At 56.5% G+C, this 26,271-nt stretch overlaps 2 protein-coding genes across 3 annotated transcripts; one reads left to right on the forward strand and one right to left on the reverse strand.

Moving 5' to 3' along the window:
• The first annotated feature begins 183 nt into the window (after positions 1-183).
• Positions 184-19,615, forward strand: Tjp3 (tight junction protein 3). Of its 2 annotated transcripts, none has more exons than XM_052165188.1 (21): positions 184-423; positions 8,135-8,191; positions 8,269-8,378; positions 9,003-9,105; positions 10,309-10,636; positions 10,848-10,951; positions 12,717-12,876; positions 13,050-13,158; positions 13,295-13,356; positions 13,661-13,727; positions 13,886-14,042; positions 14,470-14,578; positions 14,928-15,174; positions 15,589-15,803; positions 16,521-16,616; positions 17,555-17,625; positions 18,022-18,232; positions 18,359-18,459; positions 18,745-19,014; positions 19,124-19,170; positions 19,439-19,615. In XM_052165188.1, exons 2-21 carry the CDS (start codon positions 8,144-8,146, stop codon positions 19,539-19,541), a joined length of 2,718 nt encoding a protein of 905 aa, XP_052021148.1. In that variant the 5' UTR covers positions 184-423; positions 8,135-8,143; the 3' UTR covers positions 19,542-19,615. The 2 variants fall into 2 exon arrangements, with proteins under 2 accessions (XP_052021148.1, XP_052021146.1); XM_052165186.1 differs by lacking the exon at positions 184-423 and adding an exon at positions 5,523-5,746.
• Apba3 (amyloid beta precursor protein binding family A member 3) lies at positions 19,572-24,929 on the reverse strand. Its single transcript, XM_052165189.1, has 11 exons — positions 24,700-24,929; positions 23,687-24,369; positions 23,568-23,607; positions 21,675-21,820; positions 21,507-21,593; positions 21,264-21,425; positions 20,957-21,127; positions 20,425-20,637; positions 20,136-20,255; positions 19,888-20,025; positions 19,572-19,779 (listed from the first exon to the last, which is right to left on the reverse strand). The coding sequence occupies exons 2-11, from the start codon at positions 24,251-24,253 to the stop codon at positions 19,708-19,710; spliced, it is 1,716 nt and encodes a 571-aa protein (XP_052021149.1). The 5' UTR covers positions 24,254-24,369; positions 24,700-24,929; the 3' UTR covers positions 19,572-19,707.
• Positions 24,930-26,271: the final 1,342 nt, after the last annotated feature.

Consider the following 26,271-nt stretch of genomic DNA (forward strand, 5'->3'; position numbering starts at 1 on the left):
GGTTGCAGCAAGAGGCACAGCCCATTCATCCCTCAGGATCCTCAGGGTTTTCTGAGCACCTACTCTGTGGCACTCTGTGCTGTGGGGTGCAGGGCTAGCTAGGCCTCTCTGGGTGCTCAGGGGTTAAGGCCTGTCTGGCCACGTGAGAGGACCTTGCGACTGAGCCACAAACCCTCCCACCTGCGAGCCCTTCCTCTCGTGCACTCACCATTGCGCACAACCTGCACAGCCCTGCCGGTTCCACCCGGCAAAGGGACGCGCCCGCTGTCCCTTCCTCTCCGCTCTCTAGCTCGCTCTGAGCAGACAGGTTGTCCTGCCTGAGCGGCCAGCTCGGGTCTCCTCCCTGCCACCCATGCCAGACAACCACCCAGGACCCAGGTTCCACCTTCCACCCTACGTCCGCACACTCAGCCTTCCAGACGGGTAAGTCTCCAGCTGAGCTCATCCAAGTGACCCCACCTTGGGCTCCCGGGACCCCCACGTTTGTTCTGGGTGCCCCCCGTGGGAGCAGGAAGCTGGCATCCTGTGGGGGCATCTGACACAGTTTCAGAAAGTTGGAGCGGCTGCAGTTTCTACCCTGGGCACAGTGCCCAGGACACTGCAGCCCAGCCTTCAAAGGGTCATTGTGAGCACAGGTGGGGAGGCCGGTCCCTGATCCCCTAGCAGGACAGATCTCAGTTCGCATCGGATGCTGACCTGCAGTTTTGGGAGATGGCAAAGAAAGTTGGGGTTCTCCTGAACTAACTCTGAGTTCTTCTGGAACTCTCCCTGAGGGTCACCCTATATTTCCAAGGCATGGATGTTATACTTTGTTAGGACAGGAGCTCTGTCAGCTCCCCAGGACACACCTGTCGGCTGAGAATCGCATGATGAGGGTAGAATGGATGGACAGATACCTGACCAGGACTGACAGAGGAGTTAGGAGGGGCATAGGAATTCCTTCTGTGTCAATTGCCCCGAAACAAAGAAAAATAATTCCTTCAGGAAGGTGTGTCCAGCCACCCCTGAGGTTACTTTATTGTGGACTGGGAAGGCTCAGGACACAAGGTGGACCTGGCTTCAGGAGTTTCCGACGATCGGCCGTGACTCTAGCCCAGCCTCAGTTTCTCCCTTTTGCACCGCGGAGCAGCCAATGCTACAATAGCAGGCGCTGGGCCGCAGTGGGTACTCATTCCCAGTTCAGGTCCCTGTTATTTGGCACAAATGAAGTAAGGCCCAGACAGAGCAGCTGCTTCCCTGAGCTGCACAGTAGGTTAAGATTGTCACACAGTGGGCCTTAGAGCTGACCGCTAAGAAACTGCTCTGGGTCGACATCTAGAAAAATCCCTGCCTGTCCTGCCTGGCACTTCCGTGTGGCACCAATTCTGGGGAAAGTCCACATTGAGAATTTAGGCTCAGTCCTTCCTCCTGGGCTTGGCTGGGTGCCAGGGAGGCAGTGTTTGCTCAGGGTAGCACCCAACACCCTTTGTGGCCGAGGTCAGTGGGACACGCGGCTATGGAGATGGGCTGCCTAACAACAATGTGTATTTCTTGAGCATTTACTGTATGCCACGTACACTGGGAACAAGGCTTGGAAATTCATAGTTTTATCTTTTCAGCTTTTGGAGAGACAGGATCTCACATAGTCCAGGATGGTGTCTGTGCCCATAAGTAGCTAAGGATAACCTTGAACTCTTGATCTTCCCTCATCTACCTCTGCGGCTGGGATGACAGGTGTACCCCATCACGTGTGGCCTGTTCTACCTTAGGAAGACGGAGCACTGGGGGTGAACTGACGTCTGGGGGTGGTGACAGGTTTAGGCAGGAGGTTAAGGCTCAGGCGAGTGTGCTGAGAATGGGAGGAGCAAGGAGCAGGAGCAGGGCTGCCAGGGTGGGTGGGAGCTGGAGGACTGTGCTCAGAGGGCGGTGGCTCAGTGTTCATGTGCGTCCTCTGGTGGCTGATCAGGGGGTGACTGTCAGGAAGGATCAGGTGGAGGGGCTGTGATGTTCAGGGTCAGGGGCCGGAGGTCAGAGGCAGGAAGGTTGGCAGAACATCAGGACACACACGAAACCCTACCAAAAAGTTAAATTATTGAAAGGACACTTAAGAGCTGTGAAATGCCTTCAGCTAGAGACACTGCTGGTTGGCCACACACTCATGGAGCCCCCACCCTGCCATCCCCCTGAACCATACATACCACTATCTGGAATAAGATTCGGCAAACGGTCAGCACTCCATAAGTGCACAGATAGCCCCTAGAGGGTACCTAAGGTTTTTGAAACTGTGGCAGACACAGAGGTGTGACTGTACAGACAGACAGCTGCAGACTGAGTGACAACCCCCATACCCCAGGTCTACAGAGTGAGTTCTGGGTCAGCCTGGTCTACATAGTGACACCAGAACAACAACAACGACAACGACAGAAAGCTGTGAGAAAGACCTCAGGAGCAGTTTGAAGACTTTTGAGGGTGGGGGGTAGGGAACCCTGTAGCCCTGGGACCCTAGATGCCATTCCTGGGTCCCACGTGTTCCCTACTGGCTGAAGCTGGTATTGCAGTCCCAAGTGCTGGAGACGGGCTCAGGGAAGCCCAGGCTAGCCTTTCTGAGTCTGACTGGGAGCCCTGTTTTACAGGGAAGCTGAGGCGAGGAGTCTCACTGGAGTCTTGGTTGGCGTCCCGGAGGCGAGCTTCCTCAGACTTCCCCTGTACTTTACTCTGCCTTACTGTGCATTTTGTGGTGAGGAGTATCGTGGGCCTCACTGTGCAGCCCAGGTTCCTTTAGAACTGATGGCAGTCCTCTTGTCCCAGCCCTCCCTCATGAGCGCTGGGATAGCAGGTGCAAGCCACCACGCCTAGCTATTCACAAAGTCTAAATTCTTTTTATTAGCAGTGCATGTGGTGCAAGCACACGAATGTGTGTGCACCGTGGAACCGGGGGCAGCTTTCTGTCACTTCTCCTCCGCCGTGGGTGGGTGGATGAACTCTCCTTGGCTCCCTCCTCCCCAGGGTCCCTCCGAGACACGCCTACCTTCCTCCACTGAATCTTCCTGGCCCACTGACTCCCTCAGTTACTGTCCAGACCTCGATCCCTGCCTCTCCGTTGCCGGATGGCGCAGCCTCCATTCTCTCCCTCCTCTTGAGAGCAAGTCCCCCCCCCCCCCCCCGCAGACCAGCAGTGTACACCACTGAAGCTCTTGGGGCATTCTTGAGTTCCAGTTAGACCTGTCTTGCCACACTTGAGGGGACATCACACCTTTCAGTGACCCTGACTCCACCCCACCCCACAACCCCAGGCCCTTCCCTCCGCGCATGCCTTGGTTGCCCCAGGTGTGTGAGAATAGGCAAGCAGAGTCCTAGAGGATTCTACACCTCCTTTCTGGCCTGCAGACACTGCCTCCTCATGACTGACGTCAGTACTGCAGCCAGAACATGCATGACGAAAAAGCACCTGCTTCACCCCTGGGCTCTGCCTCAGGGGGCAGATTGGAGAGTTTCTTTAATTCTTTATCTCTACATAAGTTTTTATTTATTTATGCTCTCACACGCACACATACCGTAGCAAGCGGAGACCAGTGAGGATTGGTAGCCTCTATTCTGTGCGTCATGGGGATCGAACTCAGGAGCTCAGGCTTGGCAGCAAGCCCTCAACCCCCAACTGTTTCACAGGATACTGGACAAAGTAGGCCTCAGGGGCTGAGGATGGGTCCCAGGTGCTGTGGAGACTGAGGCAGGAGGATTGTGAGTTTCAGGACAGCATAGGCTACATATGAGGCCTGGCCTCAAAACGACAGCAGAACCTGCCCTAGGTGGTACACACTTGATAGGTCTCCAAGCATGGGAAATGATCCTTTAAACCACTGTCATTCTCTCTTCCAGATGGGGAAACTGAGGCACAGATCCACTCTGTGGCTTACAAATAGACAAACCACAACGGTGCCCCCTTTAGCCCACCTACCCACTCTGCCATGCAGAACCTAGGATTTCGTCACCCATAATGCTAGATGCCCAAATAGGAGCACAGAGGGGGAGAGTAACTTCCCGAGGACACACAGAGAGCAGGCAAAAGACCTGAGATTGAACTCCAACCCCGAGGGTCTGAGAACACGTGCTTCTTCTCTTGGCACAAGGTGTGTGGGAGGAAATGCTGGGGCAGGACAGTCGCTATGGGCCCCCCAGGTGCACAAATGTTCACTGTGTCCTGGAACTCACTCTGTAGACCAGGCTGGCCTCGAACTCAGAAATCTGCCTGCCTCTGCCTCCCAGGTGCTGGGGTTAAAGGCGTGCGCCACCACCGCCCGGCTCAAACCCCTCTTGTATGCCCGTCTTCTCCAGGGAGGCTTCGGAACTCTAGAGTTTCTGATTTGCCTCTGGCCTTCTCACTCCCTTCCTTCTCTCGCTAAAGCTGTGAGGTGACAAACGGAGGTTGTTAGTGCCTCGGTTTGTCCTTTGACCTTGGGTTGGGCTAGGGCTCAGGCTATTTTTACTATTGAAGGATTTGTGGGTGGGGCCAGCACGAGCCCCGCCCATCCAGGTAGCCAGCTCCTTCCTTAAGCTCGCGTCTAGGCTAACCTGACTGGACCTTTCTACCCTGAGGATTCAGTCTGAGCTTGAAATACACACTTGCCTGGAGTCAGGGTGACCCGGAAAAGGCCAGGAACACGACTGGATTGTCTGGGAGACTGTTATGTTTTTGTTTTTGAGAAAGGTTCTCACTGTAGCCCAGGTTGGCCCAGACCTCACTATGCAGACCAGGCTGGCCCCAAACTCACAGAGATCTTCCTGTCTCTGCCTCCCGAGTACTGGAAAACCGCTCTTTTTGTTTGTTTGTTTGTTTGTTTTCTGGTTTTTGTTTTTTTTTTTTTTCGAGACAGGGTTTCTCTGTGTAGCCCTGACTGTCCTGGAACTCACTCTGTAGACCAGGCTGGCCTTGCACTCAGAAATCCTCTGCCTCACAAGTGCTGGGATTGGCCCTCTTGTTTCATGCTTTTGGTGTTTCCTATGGATGGTTGTGAGCCCTGGGGATGCAGTTCCCATGGAGGCAGCCAGGGGGTATCGGATCTCAGGGGCGGGACACACAGGAGCTTGAGCTCTTTGCGGGGATTTGAACTCAGGTTCTGACGCTTTCATAGCAAACATTCCAATGCACACGGAGATCGGAGATCGTTCTTGTCGGGGCAAACTCTTAACCCACCTTCAGAACCCTCCTGCCACGGCCCTCCCTGCCCACCACACTCTCGCCTCTTTGCTTTCTCACAACCTTCGCCTCCTCCCGACTCTCTCGTAAAGCTTGTTACCCACGGGCCACCGGGGCGAACCTCGAGGTGGGTCGGTTTTGTACGTGGGAAAACAACAGACCAGAACCGTACGCGACCCGGGACTCCGTTCCGCGTGGCTGTGACCGGTCCGGGTTTTCCCGGCATCCTCGCCCGTGCGCCGGCCGCCCAGCTCAGCCCGGATAAGTGGGAAACCAGGTTCGGATCGCTTGTGTCCGGACCGGATCGCGGCGAGGCGGGAGGCCGCTTCCCGGAGGCGTGCCCGGCTGGGGCGGGGCGCCCCCGGAGCTGAAGGAGGAAGAGCAGGTGCAGCGGGGAGCGGCTGGCGGAGCCCGGGAGAGGCGGGAAGGCGACTCCTACCCCGCCGCGACCACCCCCCAGCCCAGGGGGGGGGGGTGATTGTTTTCGGGCCCCTCCAGGTCTTGACCCCTATAGTGGGGGCTGCCTGACTGTTTCCAGGACGCTTGCTGTGCACCATGGCGGTGAGATTCCAGGCGAGTTGTGCCGGACGCTTGGAACCGGCGGTGGTCGGAATGGGAGTGGGACCCAGGCTTTCAAAGTCCTGTCCGCCTGCTTAACAGGCAGGGAAACTGAGGCCCGGAGAGGCGCGGGGGCTAGCCTACGGCTACATGCCGAGATAGATCTGTGAACTAGCCCTATCTGTGAACTAGCCCTAAGAGCCACCTCTTGGAGCTTCCTCAACCGCTTTACCCTACACACCTGAGTTCGAATCCCACTGAGACAGTGAGGTTGCCCGTGCGTGATCCTGAAAGTGGGTAGCTTTGTTTTGTTTTGTTTCTTGGTTGCTAGCATTTACTGAGCACCTGCTGTGTACAAAGAGTTTAAGGAGCCTGGCGGGTCGGATGACAGTAGCCAGTTCTGGGGACCCTGGAGGAAGTTTGCCCTTCTGGCGTGGAGCCCAAACTCCTACACAGTAAACTGAGACCTGGCTGCTGGGTCACACTCCTAGCTTTATGTCTGCGAGGCTTTCTGCTGGTTTAGGAGAAGGAATGACCTTCCCCAGGCCCCGCTGACAGACCTGTTCCCAGCCCCTCCTTACATACCCTCCCCAGCCCCGCGCCTGGCCTAAGCGGGGAGGGGCGGGCGGAGAGCCAGCGCCCCGGGGCGGGTGGCTCGTCCCTCCGGTCTCAGGCACCAGTAGCCTGCAAGTGGCAGGGGCGGGGCCAGGCGCTCACCTGGAGGGGCGGGGTCTGAGGAGTTTTTCAGCGACAGGGTTTCTTTGTGTAGCCCTTGGCCGTCCTGGAACTCACTCTGTAGACCAAGCTGGCCTCGAACTCAGAAATCTGCCTGCCTCTGCCTCCCAAGTGCTGGGATTGAAGGCGTGCGCCACTACCACTGGGCACCTCTAGCATTTTAAAACCGCCCTCTTGCTTGTGGTTTTCAAACTCTCCCAAAGCTCCACACTGTGGGGAACATATCCGGTCCCTAAAACCCCCATCCCAGACTACCCGGAGCGCCCTGACGCAGGGGGATCAGTGGAGGAAACCAGGTTAGACAGTGACATCCCAGACTCCAAGGGGAGGGGTGCTAGATGTGTACATTGGAAGGCACCTTAGCCCCGGGGCTCTAAAGGCTGAATAGGAGTTTGCCAAGGACTATAGCTGATGTCATGTCTAGGCTGAGTGATGGAGAGGTCGGGTTTTCCACAGCTAAGAGCCAGGGCCTGCAGAGCACAGGTGAGGAATCCAGGGACGGGCACGGATGGGTTACCAGGGGTCATGTCAATCCTTAAGGCGCAGGGGAGCCCCGGAGGATTTTAGACAAAGCCCGTGACTAGCCTATACAAGCTGGCACAAGCCTGGCCACCTGCCTCCTCTCCCCTGAGGAGCCTTGGCACACTTGGGAAAGCCAAGAAATAAAAATTCCACAGTTGCGGAGCTGGAGAGATGGCTCAGTGGGTAAGAGCACTGACTGCTCTTCCAAAAGTCCTGAGTTCAAATCCCGGCAACCACATGGTGGCTCACAACCATCCATAATGAAATCTGATGCCCTCATTTGGTGCGTCTGAAGACAGCCACGGTGTACTTAGATATAATAAATAAATAAATCTTTAAAAAATTCCACAGTTGAGTGCAGATAAGCTTTCTGGGTTTTGTTTTTTCTTTGTTGTTGTTGTTTTGCTTTGTTGTTGTTGTTGTTCTTGGAGACATGGTTTCTCTGTATGGCCCTGGCTGTCCTGGAACTCACTCTGTAGACCAGGCTGGCCTCGAACTCAGAAATCCGCCTGCCTCTGCTTCCCAAGTGCTGGGATCACAGGCGTGCGCCACCGCTGCCCAGCAGACAAGCTTTCAGAGTGCTACTTGAAGATCTTTGCCAGGGTGTGTGGAGGTCCCCATGTGCCTCCTCCATGTGTGTGAGGAAGCTGAGGCAGGAGGATTGCCATAAGTTTGGAGCTAACGTGGGCTGCAGAGCAAGATCCCCGACCATCCAAAAGGAAACCAAAGCCCAGGCATCAGAACCGTGGAGCTGAGGGGAGATCGGGAGGAGGGTGCAGCTCAGGGGGGGGGGGCAGCTGGCAGGCAGAGTCACGTGACATTAAAACGCAGTCCTGAGGGGTTCAGCTTTCTGTGGGGAAGGCCTGGAGAGTGCTTGAGAGGCAGCCTCTGGGCAGGAAGGAGACTGGGATGTTGGGGAGCACCCACCCATGGGCTCTTGTGCTGGAGCAGGGAGAGCAAGGGTCAGAGGAGGGGAGGCAGAGTGTGTAAGTTGGACAGGGAGGAGGACTGTAGGGAGGACTATGACTGTGACCCTGAGGAAGGTGGGAGCCACGGAGCCCTGACAGGATGCACTTCGCAGGGCAGAGAAAGCTGTGGACACCACAGCCTTCTCCTGCCCCATGAGCCTGTCCCTGTCCCTACCAGGTGGCAGACATGGAAGAGCTGACCATCTGGGAGCAGCACACAGCCACACTGTACAAGGTGAGCTGAGGCCTGCCCCTCCAAGGGGGCCCCTGGTGCTGGGAAGTAACCCCTTGCCTGTCACCCGTGTCCCCCAGGACCCCCGCCGCGGCTTTGGTATAGCCGTCTCCGGAGGCCATGACCAAGCCAGTGGATCCGTGGTTGTGTCCGATGTGGTTCCTGGAGGCCCCGCTGAGGGCAGGCTCCGGTGAGGCTCGGGGAAGGCTGGTGGGAGGAGGGACGGTGTGAGGGGGCAGAAAGCACCTGGCACCGTCAGCTCTGTCAACAGGGCCTGACTTCGTTGGCCTCCTGTCCCTAACACTTCCTGGTCCCAGAGGCTGGGCAGCCCAAGGGCAGGATGGCAGAGAACGGGAACAGACAATCTTGGACTGTTCTTTGAGAGCAGGGCGGTTTCCAAGACCTGTGTACTGAGGCTCCTGGGATCTGGGTGGACATGGCTCCTGGCCCTGAGGAACTGAAGAGTGATAGAGGGGGGAGAGACACACACAGAGACAGAGACACAGAGACCAAGAGACACACATGTAGAGATAGAGACACACACGCAGAGATAGAGACACAGAGACCAAGAGACACACGCAGAGACAGAGAGACACTGAGACCAAGAGACACACACACAGAGACAGAGAGAGACACACACACAGAGATAGAGACACAGAGACCAAGAGACACACACTCAGAGATAGAGACACAGAGACCAAGAGACACACATGCAGAGACAGAGAGAGACACAGAGAGCAAGAGACAAAAATCACCTGACGCCGCGAGGGGAGGGGTGCAGCCCTAATTCCCCTCACTGGAGCCACTCCCTTAGGACTGGGGACCGCATCGTCATGGTGAATGGTGTCTCTGTGGAGAACGTCACATCTGCTTTTGCCATCCAGATCCTTAAGACCTGCACCAAAACAGCCAACGTTGTAAGTGGACAGAAGCTGGGGACGCCGAGTTCTTTCTTATTATGAGTACTCCGTCACTGTCCTCAGACACCAGAAAAGGGCACTGGACCCCATTACAGATGGTTGTGAGCCACCATGTGGTTGCTGGGAATTGAACTCAGAACCTCTGGAAGAGCAGTCAGTGCTCCTAATCTCTGAGCCACCTCTCCAGCCCCCAGGGAAACTGAGTTCTAACCCAATAAGGCAGGTTGGTGGCCCTGTGATATTGGAGATGGAACTGCACACTTTTTTTAGAATTTTGTTTTCTGGGGGTGCCAGGACTGGAACTCAGGACACCCTTTACACTGAACCTATGCTCCTCCCTGACCACAGCCACCCACAGACCCTCACTACAGGATTCTAGGCGGGGCTCCACCCTGACCACGCACCCATGTTCTCTCTGGGAAATTCTAGGTGGTCCCAACTCTCTTTTTCCTCTTTGTTTTACTTAGTCTCACTCCATTTTCCTGGCTGATCTTTTGTTTTGTTTTGTTTGTTTTATTTTTTTGGTTTTTGGTTTTTTGGTTTTTGGTTTTTTCGAGACAGGGTTTCTCTGTGTAGCCCTGGCTGTCCTGGAACTCACTCTGTAGACCAGGCTGGCCTCGAACTCAGAAATCCACCTGCCTCTGCCTTCCAAATGCTGGGATTACAGTGTGCGCCACCACCGCCCGGCTGTTTTTTCTTTACTGATCTATTTTATGTACATGGGTGTTTTGTCTGCATGTGTATCTATCTGCACTCCAAAAGAGATCACCTGATGTCAGGAGTTATCGACAGTTGGGAGCCACATGTGGGTGCGGGGAATCGAAACTCAGGACCTCTGCAAGAGCAGCCTGTGATCTTAATGGCTGAGCCCTCTCTCCAACCCCGATGTTCAATTCTTGATCCCGTTACCCCAGTCCCTGTATGGTTGGAACTGCTGAGCATCCTGGGACAGTTTCGCTTCCCAGCGGAATCAGTCACATTGTAGGGCCTCCTGGTCTAGCGGCCGCGCTGGATGTGCAGCCCATAGTTGTGCTTGCGTCGGGATGTCTGCCCCTGAAGTCACACACTGGCCCTTGTTAGACGATGACAGCTTTGGTGTTGGAGGCTAGAGAGGTGCTGGACCCCCTGGGCTGTTTCTGAGGGTGGGGCAATCTCTCCCCTCTTCCTGCCTCTTCTGACTTCTCTCCTCTGGACTGACAGACAGTGAAGCGTCCCCGCAGGGTCCAGCTGCCTGCCAGCAAGGCTCGTCCAGCTTCCGGCCACCAGCTCTCAGACCAGGAGGAAGCTGACCACGGCCGGGGCTACGAGGGGGACTCCTCGAGTGGCTCAGGTCGATCTTGGGGTGAGCGTTCTCGCCGGTCCAGAGCAGGTCGCCGCGCCAGGGTGAGCAGCCATGGGCCCCGGAGCTCGGGTGGCGGATCTGAGGCTAACGGTCTGGACCTGGTGTCTGGCTACAAGCGCCTGCCGAAGCAGGATGTGCTCATGAGACCGCTAAAGTCCGTGCTGGTGAAACGGAGAAACAGCGAAGGTAAGGCAGACTGGGATGCACCACCAAAACAAAAAAGTCAGGCTAGGGGCGTGGTCAGGGGTGGAGTGTGTCTCCCCCCCCCCCCCCCCAGAACACTTGCCTAGATTGGAGGCTGAAGCAGGAAGATTGCAAATTACTTCAAAGCCAGCTTGGATGATCTTGGCCTCCTAGCTGAGGAGCTCTGCCTCAGTTTCCTTCCTCTCCCTTCCAGAGTTTGGAGTGAAGCTAGGCAGTCAGATCTTTATAAAACACATCACGGAGTCTGGCCTCGCAGCTCAGAACCGTGGGCTGCAGGAGGGAGACCTTATCTTACAGGTGAGACCAGGTTTATGCTTCAGGGGGGGAAACTGAGGCCAAGGAAGGCAGTGCCACGTTCCCAGTCCCAGGAATTATTTCCAATCCTCCTCCCTCCCACATTTCTTGAAGTCAAATATTCCTAGTCCCCCCACCCCAAGCCTACACTTCCTTTCACACACACACACACACACACACACACACACACACACACACACATATATGAGTGTGCTGTAGCTGTCTTCAGACACACCAGAAGAAGGTGTCATATCCCTTTACAGATGGTTGTGAGCCACCATGTGGTTTCTGGGAATTGAACTCAGGACCTCTGGAAAAGCAGTCATTGCTCTTAACCACTGAGCCATCTCTCCAGCCCTAAACTCACACTTTGTAGACACTCTGGTGCCCCCCAGCACACACTTTGTAGACACTCTGGTGCCCCCCTCCCCCCAGCACACACTTTGTAGACACTCTGGTTCCCCCCTCCCCCCAGCACACACTTTGTAGACACTCTGGTGTCCCCCCCAGCACACACTTTGGAGACACTCTGGTGCCCCCCAGCACACACTTTGGAGACACTCTGGTGTCCCCCCCAGCACACACTTTGTAGACACTCTGGTGCCCCCCCCAGCACACACTTTGTAGACACTCTGGTGTCCCCCCCAGCACACACTTTGGAGACACTCTGGTGTCCCCCCCCAGCACACACTTTGGAGACACTCTGGTGTCCCCCCCAGCACACACTTTGTAGACACTCTGGTGTCCCTCCCAGCACACACTTTGTAGACACTCTGGTGTCCCCCCCCCCCAGCACACACTTTGTAGACACTCTGGTGTCCCCCCCAGCACACACTTTGTAGACACTCTGGTGTCCCCACCCAGCACACACTTTGTAGACACTCTGGTGCCCCCCCCAGCACACACTTTGTAGACACTCTGGTGCCCCCCTCCCCCCAGCACACACTTTGTAGACACTCTGGTGCCTCCCCAGCACACACTTTGTAGACACTCTGGTGTCCCCCCCCAGCACACACTTTGTAGACACTCTGGTGCCCCCCCAGCACACACTTTGTAGACACTCTGGTGTCCCCACCCAGCACACACTTTGTAGACACTCTGGTGCCCCCCCAGCACACACTTTGTAGATACTCTGGTGTCCTCCCCCCAGCACACACTTTGTAGACACTCTGGTGTCCCCCTCCCCCCAGCACACACTTTGTAGACACTCTGGTGTCCCCCTCCCCCCCAGCACACACTTTGTAGACACTCTGGTGTCCCCCTCACCCCAGCACACAGTTTGTAGACACTCTGGTGTCCCCCTCCCCCCCAGCACACACTTTGTAGACACTCTGGTGCCCCCCCCCAGCACACACTTTGTAGACACTCTGGTGTCCTCCCCCCAGCACACACTTTGTAGACACTCTGGTGTCCCCCTCCTCCCAGCACACACTTTGTAGACACTCTGGTGCCCCCCTCCCCCCAGCACACACTTTGTAGATACTCTGGTGCCCCCCCTCCCCCCAGCACACACTTTGTAGACACTCTGGTGCCCCCCTCCCCCCAGCACACACTTTGTAGACACTCTGGTGCCCCCCCCAGCACACACTTTGTAGACACTCTGGTGCCCCCCCCAGCACACACTTTGTAGACACTCTGGTGCCCCCCCCTCCCCCCAGCACACACTTTGTAGACACTCTGGTGCCCCCCTCCCCCCAGCACACACTTTGTAGACACTCTGGTGCCCCCTCCCACGCTCTGGGGTTTAACTGCACCAGGCTCCTTTCAGATCAACGGCGTGTCCAGTGCTAACCTGTCCCTGGACGACACACGAAGGCTGATTGAGAAGTCAGAGGGGGAGCTGACGTTGCTGGTGCTGAGGGACAGTGCGCAGTTCCTGGTGAACATCCCGCCCGCAGTGAGCGACAGTGACAGCTCCCTAGTGGAAGGTGAGCCCGGGGCAGCCACAGCCTTGCTCCGGGAGGCTCAGAAAGGGATGGGAACTGGCCTAGAGCCACACAGCATGACCAAGATGGAGTCTGTGAGGTTCAGGGTCTCTAGCTCATCAGGGCCTTGGTGGCCCCCACGTGACTCTGGCTGACCTGCTGCCCTTCTCCTGCAGACATCTCAGACCTGACCTCAGAATTGTCCCAGGCGCCCCCTTCCCACATTCCTCCGCCACCTCTGAAGGGTCGGAGGAGCCCCGAGGACAGCCAGCCAGAATCCCCAGTGTGAGTGAAGGCCGATGGCCCGTAAGGGGCCACACCTCGTGTCTGTGCACCCCTGTTCTTTGCGAGGTGACCCTGCATCTGTGGGGGTCCTGTGCAGAAGCACCACCCACTCACTGGGATCTGTCATCCCATCCAGGGAGAGCCTGCAGCCCGGGAGGTGGGAACGCTCGGTGGATTCAAGAACCATCGCTGAACCCGGTGAGACGCTGGCCACTGGACACCCACTCTCAGGCCTTCCTCCCTTGTTGCTGAACCTGGCAGGAAGCAGAGTTGATATGGTGGTTGTTGGGGGAAAGGAGATGCTCAAAGTCTAAGGGTGAAAGGCGGGCCAGGAGAGGCAGTTGGCAAACAGCTTTGGGTTACACCTTTCTTTACTCTAAGGGGCTGGGGGCATGGTCAGGGGTGGAGTCCCAGCCTAGAATCCCTCTGCAAGGCTGTGTTGCTAGCTGCAGTTTCTGTGTCCTCCGGAGTGAAGGCTCCAGCTTTTGGTTTCTCATTGCAGAGTCTCCTGGAGAAAGGCGCTATGACATTTACCGGGTCCCTAGTCGACAGAGCCTGGAGGATCGTGGGTGGGTAACTCAGATGAGCGTGATGCCGTGGGCCCCACATTCTGTCTCCTTCATTGTAAAATGTCATTAACTGTCATCTGGACTGTTTGGAAAACCAAGTCCTGTAAGGGGTGAGGGTACCCTCCACCGCCGGCCTGATTGCCCCCCCTCTCTGGTAGCTACAGCCCCGACACTCGTGTCGTGCGCTTCCCCAAGGGCGCGAGTATTGGTCTGCGGCTGGCCGGAGGCAACGACGTGGGCATCTTCGTATCTGGGGTGCAGGCAGGAAGCCCTGCCGACGGGCAAGGCATCCAGGAAGGGGATGAGATCTTGCAGGTGACACAGGACAGCTGGCCTGGGGAGTATGGGCCTGGGTTCTCCTGATAGTCCCCTATTCCCCACCCCCACCCCGCGTCCCTTTTGTTACCCAGGCTGGCTTGGGACTCGCTTTCCCTCCCACTTCAGCCACCTGAATGTTGGAATCACAAACCCGCGCCCCACGCCTGGCTTTTTCCATGGGTGCCGGGGGATCCAAACACAGGTCCTCACACTTGCACAACGAGTACTTTCCCCCTTAGCTCTCTCATGAACCTCAGAGAGTTTTTGCACAGTGGGGTCTGTCCCCTCTCAGGGACTGCCTGTGGCTTTCAGACCTGGTTATGTGCCCTGGACCTGATCTGCGATGCCCAGAGGCGGGCTAGGAACACCTAGGGAGGCAGAGTCTGGGGTTTGGGAGGTCTCATCCGGTGCCCTTTCCTGGTAGGTGAATGGTACGCCGTTTCGGAACCTGACTCGGGAGGAGGCGGTGCAGTTCCTGTTGGGGCTGCCTCCGGGGGAAGATGTGGAGCTGGTGACCCAGAGCAAGCAGGACAGTGAGTGTCTCAGAGCTGTGGGCCAGCCTGGCAGAGTGCTGAGCTCCAATATACAGAGATCCGAGGTGGGTAGGGACTGAGGATGACACCTGCTGTCAACCTCTGGCCAGGTGAGGGGTGCACGCCTCTAATCACCACACTCCGGCGGCAGAGGCAATAGTGTCTCTGTGAGTTTGAGGCTAGCCTGCTCTACATAGTGAGACTAGCAACAGAATAAAGCAAAGACCAGAAGCACAAGCCAGGCTCCCGTGGCCCCACAGGATCAGTATCCCTAGTCCATCTGAGCGAGTCCCTGGGACAGATGGGCCAGGCTCCTCGGACTCACGAAGCTCCCTTTATTTATCCCCAGTCTTCAGGAAGATGGTCCAGTCTCGCGTGGGGGACTCCTTCTACATCCGCACACACTTCGAGCTGGAGCCGAGCCCGCCCTATGGCCTGGGCTTCACCCGCGGTGATGTCTTCCACGTGGTGGACACGTTGTACCCGGGCTCCGGGTCAGGCCACGGGCACAGCAGCCATGGGGGCCTCTGGCTGGCTGCCCGCATGGGCAGAGATCTCAGAGAGCAAGAACGCGGCGTCATCCCTAACCAGACCAGGTGGGGGCGCTCACCATCCCCCATTGCGGAGGGCTCCCTCGGGTAGGACACAGTGGGGCCCGGAAGTGTCCTGCAGCCGCTGTGATAACTGAGCACACATACGGCTTTATTTATCTGTTCATCTTTGAGGGAGAGTTCCCTCCCAGTAGCCAATCCATCCCGGGCACCAGCATCTAGGGCCGCACATCCTTTGGCTGTGGCCTCATTCTCTGTCTTCAGAATTGGGCGCAGCCTCTCCCCCTCCTGCCTCCCTTCAGCACCCCGTGGTGACACTGAGTCCTGGGATGACCTCTGAAATCTGCAGTTCAGAGGCTTCAGCTTGAATCCGCACTCGTTCTTGGCGATATGACCCCAGGATCAGGTCCTGGCTGGTTTGGGACCAGTTCTGACTCCCACGTCCCCTGTGCTCCCCAGGGCCGAGCAGCTGGCCAGCCTGGAGGCCGCACAGCGGGCTGCGGGCATGGGGCCAGGCTCCTCAGCGGGCTCCAACCCACGGGGCGAGTTTTGGCGACTCCGAGGTCTCCGCAGAGGGGCCAAGAAGACGACGACCCAGCGGAGCCGCGAGGACCTGTCGGCGCTGACCAGGCAGGGACACTACCCGCCCTATGAGCGTGTGGTGCTCAGAGAAGGTGGGTGGCTGTGGGCGTGGGGTGTGGGGAGGTGAGGACGACTCATTGAAGGAGCCTCCTCCCAAGGTCACAGAGATGTCTCACTTCCTGTGGGTAACAAGCCTGTCACCCCAGCACTCGAGAACCTGAACCAGGGGGCTGGAGAGATGGCACAGCGGTTAAGAGCACCGACTGCTCTTCCAAAAGTCCTCAGGTCAATTCCCAGCAACCACATGGTGGTTTTGCGGGAATATATATATTTAATATATATAATAAAAATATATTATAAAGATGTTATATATAATATATATATTTTTTTGGTTTTTTGAGACAGGGTTTCTCTGTGTAGTCCTGGCTGTCCTGGAACTCACCTGCCTCTGCCTCCCAAGTGCTGGGATTACAGGCGTGTGCCACCACCACCTGGCTGACTATAAAATTTTTATGAGAAATAAAAGACACAGGTGCATGGGTCTCTCAGCCTAGTGGTGCTCAGACTACACAGATGGTCAGACCACATCTCAATAAAACTTTATAAAATTGAGCCAAGAGCCAGACACAGCATGGCCGTGGCTTCCTGCCAGTCCTCTGGTCTAAGAGTCCCAGATAGGATCAGAAGCAAGCCTTCTGCCTCAGCTCCTTGTCACGCTGGGTGCACACTCTCATGCCTGTGTGTGTGGCACTTGGAATGCAGACTGAGCCCCCTGGCCCCAGAGCCTTGTCACTCTCTCCACTTCTCAGCCAGTTTTAAGCGCCCCGTGGTGATCCTGGGACCAGTGGCAGACATTGCCATGAAGAGACTTACAACAGAGATGCCCGAACAGTTTGAGATTGCAGGTGAGCCACGGCATCATGGCGTCCGGGGTGAGGATCAACCCAGGTAACCCTAACATGGCTGTCTCCCCCCATCCACACCTGGGCCCAGGCCAGGCATCATCAATCAATCTGGGCCCTCAGAATCCTTAGCCACTATACCAGGAGGCCTCCTAGAACCAGGCAAATACTGCCTTTTGTTTGCTGAGAAGCCTTGAAGCAGGAGGATTTCTAGTTTCAGGATGACCTGGTCAACTTAATGAAATCCGGTATTCAAATCAAGGCTCCACCCCAGCATAAACTGGGCCTGGTGACCAGGTGGAGTCAAGGTCAGCTCTGGCTACATATAGAATTGGAGGCCGGTCTGGGCTACATCAAACTCCATCTTTAAAAGCAATAAATAAAGGGGGAAACTGAGGCCCATGGGCATGGCTCCAGGTGTGCATTTTGCAAGTGAGGTAGCTCTGGGGTATGGGGAGCCTTAGAGGGCTGGGGGAGGTTGGGTGTGTCTCACACAGAGAACCAGATCTTACAGGGTTCAGGACACTTAGGAAGGAGGCTCCTGGAGAAGGCTGAGCAGGGTCCAAAGGGCAAAGGTACCAGCCACCTCATCAGGTGATACAATTGCTGGAGTCCATGTGCAGAAAAATGAAAAAATTGCCCCCCCCCCATGGGCTCCCTGAAGCAGCACTCAAAGCCCTTAAGTGGAATATTACTCAGCCAGGAAAAATGAAGGCCACACCACAGAGTCTGGGTACTGGAAGGCCCTTGCAGTCTACACAGCCACATAGACTCAGGGACAGGAATTGGGATGGGGGCTGAAATTGTGTGCAAAGAGGACAGCCGCAGTATGGGGAGTCAGGCTCCATAGGACCTCCCTGTATAAAGGTCACGGTAGGTTCGAGAAGGGCCTAGCCACCATGGATATGCTATTCATTTGTGGTGTCCCCCTGTCTCCTCAGAAAGCGTGTCCCGGACTGACAGCCCATCCAAGATCATCAAACTGGACACAGTGCGGGTGATCGCAGAGAGGGTGAGCACAGGGGTGGGGAAGCCCCGAGTGCTGTGTCCCAGCTTCACTCTTGAGTTACCTCCAGAGAGCTGGGCACTGGGGGGGCTCCTGCAGGACTCAGGTCCACACCCCTGAGCCCGAACTCCCGAGGCCAACTGTCTAGAGTCGAAGACTAAGCTGCCATACAGAGAGACCTGTCCCAAAGGGAAAAACAAGTAAAAAAAAAAATGACACAAAACCACCCAGCTATGGAGGTGGCCCGGTGGTACCTTCATAATCCCAGCTCCCTGGATGCAAGAGGCAGGGGGATTCCCGGGGTTCCCCCACAGGTCAGGCCCATAGATGAGACCCCAGGATCAGACACAAAACTGACAGTGAGAAGCTGCGCTCTGTTACCGCACTCTCGGTCTATCTCAGGACAAGCACGCGCTCCTGGATGTCACCCCATCTGCCATCGAGCGCCTCAACTACGTGCAGTACTACCCCATTGTCATCTTTTGTGCCCCGGAGAGCCGGCCGGCCCTCAAGGCCCTCCGGGAGTGGCTGGCCCCAGCCTCTCGCCGCAGCAGCCGCCGCCTGTACGCTCAGGCCCAGAAACTGCAGAAACACAGTGGCCACCTCTTCACAGGTGCTGGGGGTGGGGCGAGGCGGAGGGAGGGCGGGGAGGGTGGGGGTGGGGAGCGGGGAGGTGGGAGGGGCGGTAGTTCCTGCCTGCTGACTCCACCCTGTGGTCCTCCCCTTCCCCCCCCTGCAGCCACCATCCCCCTGCAAGGCACTAGTGACTCCTGGTACCAGGAAGTTAAGGCTGTAGTACAGCAACAGCAGGCGCGACCGATCTGGACCGCGGAGGACCAGGTGCTGGGTGGAGGGAGACCCTAGACATAGCCTAGGCGAACCCTGTAGTTATCCAAGTACCCAGTAGCCAATATAGTACCGAAGGGACCCTTAGGGAAGAGAGCCTAAAGGGGTGGACAGTGGGGCTGGGAATTTGTGGGGTGTTTAGGAGTTGGTCAGAGTTAAACTCCTGATGAAGGCCTTGATCTTGGATTTGGGACTTGACCTGGAGTCCAGAGGCAGAGGCCGGCATTCAGAGTATGGGCCTCAGCTGCTTCTGAGGTCACGATATACCCGTCCCCACAGCTGAACGGCTCATCTGAGGACCTTGACCTGCCGGGCCATGGCCTGGCCGCCAGCTCTGGAGACCTCAGCTGTGACAGTCGGGCCAACAGCGACTATGAGGACACCGACGGCGAGGGCGCCTATACGGACAGAGAGGGCGGACCCCAGGACGACGATGAGGAGGTCTCACCCATGGCCCTGGCCCGGTCCTCAGAGCCCGTGTGGGTAGACACCCACCAGGGGCTGATGGGTCACGGGACGAGGACGATCTCAGCCGAGTGGGAGACGCAGGTGGGCACTGGGCCCTGCAGGGTAGGGGGACATGATCGCACCCGACACCCGGCACAGCCCCCTCCACGCATATCAGCCAGGGTCACTGCCTTTCTCCTTTTCCCTCTAGGCTGACAGCCGCTACACCCAGGACCAGAGGCGCCAAGACAGCATGCGGTAAGTGTCCACAAAGGATGCGGGCCTGAGACAGCTCCTACCCGGCCACTCCACACCCCACATGGTTCAGGGCTTCCTGAAGGCATGGGCATCGGGCTGGATTCTTGCTTTATGGGGTATGAAGGAGCCCCGAGTCCCAACCCACTTTTAAATGCCCAGCCTTGCTCATCTTTGTAAAGCCTGCCCTGCCAGGTGGGGTTGGCTTGGGTAGGGGAGGTCACGCAGCACACCCAGTCACCACGGCCTCGCACCTCCCTCCTGCCCCCAGGACCTACAAGCACGAGGCCCTGAGGAAGAAGTTCACAAGAGCCCGGGATGTCGAATCCTCCGATGACGACGGCTATGACTGGGGCCCGGCAACCGACCTGTGACCTATGCAACCACCAGCCTGCCACAAGCCCTCAAGCTTCTGATCATTTAATAAATCTTTAAAAAAAGAAACTTACATTAGAAAATAATACAAGACTGAGGACTCTTTGGTCCCCGCCAGCCGAGAGGTGACAGTGGCAGGGACGAAGGCACACGTGGGCGGGGTAGTCACAGGTATACTGGCTGTTCCTGTCCCGTGAGCAGTCGGTAGGTGGCAGCCGGCATGGTCTTGATGTGGGTCTAGGGGTCAGAGGTGAAGAGTCAGGTAGAAGGGTCAGGGTGTCAGTGACGGGGTCAGTTTGGGTTGGACAGGACCAGGGGTGACAGGGTCAGATGAATCCCACACACTTCTCTTGTCTCTGTGAGCAGCTGGATGATGCGTGCGTGGGGCATGGCCACCACGCTCTGCCCGTTGACCTCAATGATGCGGTGTCCAACGCGGACTCCACCACGCTCAGCTGGGCCCCCGCGCAGCAGGCTGCAAATCTGAGGGGGACATTGCTCAGGACCCGCTTCTAGGGTAAAGGCTAGCCTCTACTCCCTACGCTGTGTGCTAGCCCACACCCCACACCCGGCCTGGGGTGTCCCAGCCTCACGATGCCATCCTCCACACAGAAGCCCAGCTGCTCGCGCACGTGGGGCCGGCGGATGACGGCCGTGGTGACCGGTGGGCAGTGGATGATACTCAGAGTCACGGATGAGTGTCGCCGCACCTCCTGGGGGACCCACCATGCTGCTCAGGCCTCTGTGGGCCTCAGTTTACCCACCCGTCAATCTCCCGGGCAACACTGGGGACACGATCAGTGATACCACAGTCACTTAACTTAGGAGACCCTGTTAATGGGCTCCTATGCACCCTACAAGGCCCACAGAACTCTGACTCACGCGCACAGCGGCCTGGCAGGCGTCCAGCGACAGCCCCACCAGGCTGGTTCCGTTGATGGCAGTGACGCGGTCCCCAATGCTCAGGGCCCCGCAGCGCTCGGCAGGGCCCCCATGGAGCAGGTTGGCAATGACCGCGGTGGGCAGCAGCGAGCCCCAGCCTGACTCAACCAGCGCGACACCCAAGCCTTCACCTGGCCGCTTCTGGATGCAAACCTGAGAGCGAGGAACCACGTTCAGCGAGCAGGGCGTGGGGCGGGGTCTCAGGAGGGCAGCGCAGGCTAGACTACACCCAGGAAGAGGGCAGAACCTTGCCCAGGGTAGGGAGGGCTCAGCGAGGGGTGGAACTTCAGGGAGGGGCCCAGGGTTCCATTCAGGGGAAGTATGGGGGGATCAGGACCAACGAGGGTTGAGCTCAGTGAGGGGGTCAAGGCCTCAGTGGGGGCGGGGCCTTGGTGGGGTGGGATCAGCAAGCCAGGGGATAGGGCCTTGGGCGGCTGTGTCACCGGTGTGCTGTGGTGGAGCAAGTGCTCACCTCCCTGCAGTTCTGGCTGTTGCAGAAGTGGTCCAGGTCTCCATTGTGCGGGTGGTTGGCAGCGGCTGAGGACTGCGTGCCCACCTGGCTGGGGTCGATCCTGTTTTCCTGTAGGAACAGGCTGTATGCGATGCTGAAGGCCTGGCCGATGGCTTGCGCAATGAGCTGGGCCTGTGGGAGGACAGTATACGCCTATACATCCTTCAGAATCTCAGCTCCAATGCTCACACCTTCAAGAAACCTCCAGGTTTCTAAATCGAGGACTCTGTTATATGCTCTGGAGGGGGCATGGTTGACGGCTGCTCACATCCTCTGAATGGAAGACGTGGCACAGCATCTTGTAGAGTCGCCGCTGGCGGTCTTGGGGAGTTGTCCTCCTGGCCAGCCGCCTCCGGGCCATCAAGACCAGCACAGGCCCAATGTCTGCGATGTAGGAGATGGTCTGCAGGGCATGGTCCATCAGGGCGTCCTGTGGACACACGCTGGGTGGGTTGAGGCCTCTCAGGGACCCCGAGTGTCTATGACTGTCAAGGCCCAGCCCTCTGGTTACCTGGGAGTCAGCAGCTAGCACTTTGACACGCTTGGTGGAAATAAAGATGTCCACCTCCACCATGGGCTGGGTCTCACCTTCAGGGGCCTGCGGGTAGGGAGGGGACACAGGAGTTCGAGGTGGTTGGGACGTTGCATCCTACAGCCCGGGAACCCCACCCTGGTTCACCTTGACACGGTCCATGGCCTCCTGCGCCTGCCCCATGCGTGTGCTGGGTGGTGGGTTGCGCTCTGATAGCAGCTGGGTGGAGCCCAGATATTTCGCCCCGAAGATGACACCGTCCATGAGCTCCTCCTGTCCACAGGGACCTGGAACTGCAGGTGACAGCCAGCGAGGGGTGCGGCCAGGTCAGCCCATCATGAGGTGCTCCACAGGCTCTGGGGTCCCCAACCCTGAGCTATTGCTCAAGAAACTCAAGGCTCTGTCCCATGGCTTAGCGTGCACAAGAGCCTGTGCTAGAAGACTCCAGAGGCTTGGCATGTGGTGGCCAGCTCTGCACCTGCCAGATCCTGGAAAGTGTCACCCCTACTATGAGGCACCCTCAGAGGGAATAGACCCAAAACAGGATGCAGGGCTCACAGACCCCTCTTCCAGAACCTTCTGACCCAGAAGCTGGAGCTCACAGTGGTTTCGCAAATCCCTAACATTCTAGACTCGGGCAGGGCCAGCATTTATCTCAGTAAAGCCACTTTCAGCCAAGCAAGATGCCGCGAGTTTGATCTCTGGGACGCCACAAGGTGGGCAGAGAACCGACTCCCACAAATAATCCTCTGTCATATGCAATAAATGCAAAACATAAGAAATAAGATCAAGGCCATTTTCCATGATCTAGAATTCTCTCCAGTCTGCCCGGGCGTCCTCGATAGCCCTGGAGTAACCCTGCCCATGAATCTTGAGTTCACAGTTCAAGATTATTCTGCTTTGTCATTACTTTCTTTAAAACCCTGAGCTAAGCTGGGAGTGGTGGTGCATCCCAGCACTTGGGAGACAGAGGCAGGAGAATTTCAGAGTTCGAGGCCAGCCTGGTCTACAGAGTGAATTAAAGGACAGCCAAGGCTACACAGAGAAACCCTGTCTCAAAAAACCAAAACCAAAACAAAACAAAACAAAATAAAAAAACAAAAAACCTGAGCTATGGAGCCAAAGCTGGTGTGGAACCTTCCATTCTCCTGCCTCAGCTTCCTGGGTGCTAGAATCAGGTAGGTGCTACAACTTCCAGGTTACCCCAAAGCTAACATCTGGGACTGTAAATGCTCTCTCTCTCTCTCTCTCTCTCTCTCTCTCTCTCTCTCTCTCTCTCTCTCTTTTAAAGATTTATTTATTACATACACAACATCCTACCTGCAGGCTAGAAGAAGGCACTAGATCTTATTACAGATGGTTGCTGGGAATTGAACTCGGGACCTCAGGAAGAGCACCCAGTGCTCTAAACCTCTTAGCCATCACTCTAGCCCTAAACACTCCCTTTTGAGAAGGACCCTATTCCTTCTGTGGTTCTAGAACTTTCCAAACTACATAGATCCGGGCAAAATTCTAAGAGTCTGGCCCTCCTGCAATAAATCCCAACATCCACCTTGGTTCTAGAACCTTCTGTGACACAGAGCCGCCCGGCTGCTCCCACCTGCAGGTGGCACGGCACAGTTCCGGAATTCCCAGGCCTTCAGGGCAGGGATCAGGAATCCCAGGGGCCCTCCGTTCCCTGGTTGCCGCCTCAACTGGCTTTTTGGATGGGCTATGAGGATTCGAACCTAGGTCTTTGTGCTAGTGTGTCAAGGACCACCTCACTGAGCAGTCTCCCTAACCCTCAAAAATTTGCATAAAACTGTAAATGCCACCTTCAGCTCACAAGGCCCCCCAGAGCAGCCTGGAGCTGTCCTCTGCTAACCAGTGTGCTAAACCAGCATGGCTTCTAGAACATCCTGCAGCTTGTGTCACCTTGGTGGCCATTCAATTGTCCTCTCTAGTCCTGGATCACCACTGGCAAACTTAGTGTCATATTTGGGAGCCCATTTTTGGGATGTTCTAGGACATTCTGATTCCTGTGTAAGAATGGATACTCACCTTCAGAGACGGCAGGGCACAAGGCTAGGGTCTCACGGCTCTGGAAAATAGAAGAGAAGCAGGGCTGAATCCCCAGTCATGGCTGAGGGTCAGGGGTCAGAGGGGGCGGGCACTATTACCTGGGTACCCACAGGTAGTTCCGGTTGTGTCACCAGGGGTGATGTCTCCAGCCAGGGCTCCGGGGAGCTGCTGGAACTCCTGCTGTCTGCTGGCTCTGCTGATGCCCCTTCCATCCACCCCGAGTCCCCATCGGGGTCCTCTGGCGGCTGCAGAAGGCGGGGTGCAGTCTGTGCAGGATCTGGGGGTACAGATTGGGCAGGCGAAGAGGCCTCACACCTCAGCAGACCCAGAAGGTCGTCCCCGCCTGCCTCCGCTGACAGAAGCCCACCAGCGTCCGGGTTCTCCTGGGTGGCTAGGCCTTGCCCGGTGGCAATGTGCAGAAGACAGGGGGCTCCGTCTGTGAAAGGGCCACCCAGGTCGCTGGGTAGAGCTTCCAGCTGCTGAGCCAGCTCCCGCACACTGGATGTGTCCAGCTCCATCTTGCTCAGGGTGACTGGGCCTCCAGGCCTTAAGGCCCACTGGGTGTTAGAGGGGTGGTCCTCAGAGGGCACCTCGGGGTCTTTGGGCTCCTCCAAGTCCATGGTTGAGGGCCCTGGGGGATGCTGGGATCCTGGCAGGAACTCCATGTCTGAGACCCAGGTTCAGGCCGGCATTGTCACCAAGCTGGAAGACGAGGGCTCTGAGTGCGGATCTCGTAGGCAAGCCATGGTCCTACAGGTGACAGGTTCCATCCCCATGGGGCCTGCCCAGGAGGAAAGGACCCCATGTCACACAGAAGCCAGCAAAGAACTCAGGTGCCTGCCCCAGATATCAAGCTCCGGACCTCAGAATTCAAGCTCCAGATACTAGAACTGAGGCTTCGGCCACAGAACTCAGGCTCTGACCCCGGGAACTCAAGTACTGTCCCCGAGAACTCAGGCTTCTGTCCCTAGAACTCAGGTTCTGGCATCTAAAACCCAGGCTCCGGGCCCTAGAACTCATTCTCCAGCCCCAGAATTCAGGCACTGGTCCTGGGAACTCAGGCTCTGGCCCCTAGAACTCAGGCACTGACCGTGGAAACTCAGGCTCTTACCTTGAAACTCAGGCTCCGAGCCCAGAACTCAGACACCGCCCTCGGGTCGCCCTTGGGAGCCCGTCCGGTCCCGTCCGGTCCCGCGCGGCCCGCAGTACCGCACTGTGCCTCCCGTCCGGGCTGGATCACTCGGTCCGCCAGTCCTTCCAGAAGAGTCAGCAGCTCTCCCTGATCCTAGCTTTGGAACCAGATCATCGGTCAGTGCACCATCCAGGACTACTGCGCATGCACATTCTCAGGTGGCCTGCTGGGAAATGTAGTCCCCGCAGCCGCTCTTCCTCGGACTCGCCAGAGTTGATGCATAGATGGTAGAGCGCAGGTTCGAATCCTGAGACTCGGGAACGGAGGTGAGGCGCAAACTGGCTTTTCTTTTATAAAATCGGGTTCTGCATCACTTCAAGGCACAAACGGCTGAGGTAGGACAAGGGCAGAAACCAGGGGGGTAATAGTAAACAGAACCGTAACTTGAAAATGTGGAGTGCAATGCAAGGCGGTGGTTGTGCGCGCCTTTAATCCCAGCACTTGGGATGTAGAGGCAGGTGGATTTCTGAGCTCGAGGCCATCCTGGTCTACAGAGTGAGTTCCAGGGCAGCCAGGGCTACACAGAGAAACCCTGTCTCGAAAAACAAAAACAAAACAAAGCAGAAAGAAAGAAAGAAAATTTGGAATGCCAAGAAAATTTGGAATGAAAGTGGGAATGAAAGTTATTGAGGACAGCTTCCAGTTTGGATCCCAGTAGGGATCTATAAAGGCACAATCTAGACTTGAGTCGAATTTATATCACGGTCCTGCTTATAGACTAGAACACCATAAACTTAACTGTGTGTTCTAAAAAGATTTCACCCGATTAGGTTTGTTAGCAATGAGTCTAGAAGATTCTAGAATCAGTCTATTTATTCTTGAGACAGTCTCACGTAGCCTAGGCTGACCTCGAACTCCTGATCCTCCTGCCTCAGCTTCCTGTGTGCATCTAGCCTCCTTCTCCGTGGTTCTGGGAGTGGAACCAGGCTGCTACCATGCCCAGATCACTAAGCGCCACTTTCTACTATTAGTAAATAGAATACATAGATGCTACTATGCAGAGTAGCCTGGCCTGGAACTCAGAGCCATCTACCCACCTCTGCCTCCCAAGAGTGGGGATCGAGCTGGAGTTCATCACTACCATCACTTCCGGCTACCCATATGTTTAAGCCAAGATCTCATATAGACTATACTGACCTCAAACTTGCTCTGTCAGACAGAAGGACCCAAACTCCTGATCCTCCTGCCTCCACCACAACTGACTGTCCTTACTTTTGAGCTTTCAAAAATTCCACGTGGGTTATAAGTATGATTTTACTGTGACGTTTAAAGTAAATAAAGATCTAAAGCGTTGTTGTTGTTTGAGACAGTTTCTCTGTGTAGCCCTGGCTGCTCTGGAACTCAAGCGTAGTCAAGGTTGACCTTGAACTCAGAGATCCTCCTACCTCTATCTCCAGAGTACTGGGATTAAAGGTGTGCCAAAGATATTTTTAAAGACTACAATTCCCAGAAGGCCGCGGGCGCCTCCAACGCCCTAAAGCTGCTTCTGAG

This window comes from Apodemus sylvaticus, chromosome 20, assembly GCF_947179515.1.
Source record: "Apodemus sylvaticus chromosome 20, mApoSyl1.1, whole genome shotgun sequence".
Lineage (NCBI taxonomy): Eukaryota > Metazoa > Chordata > Mammalia > Rodentia > Muridae > Apodemus > Apodemus sylvaticus.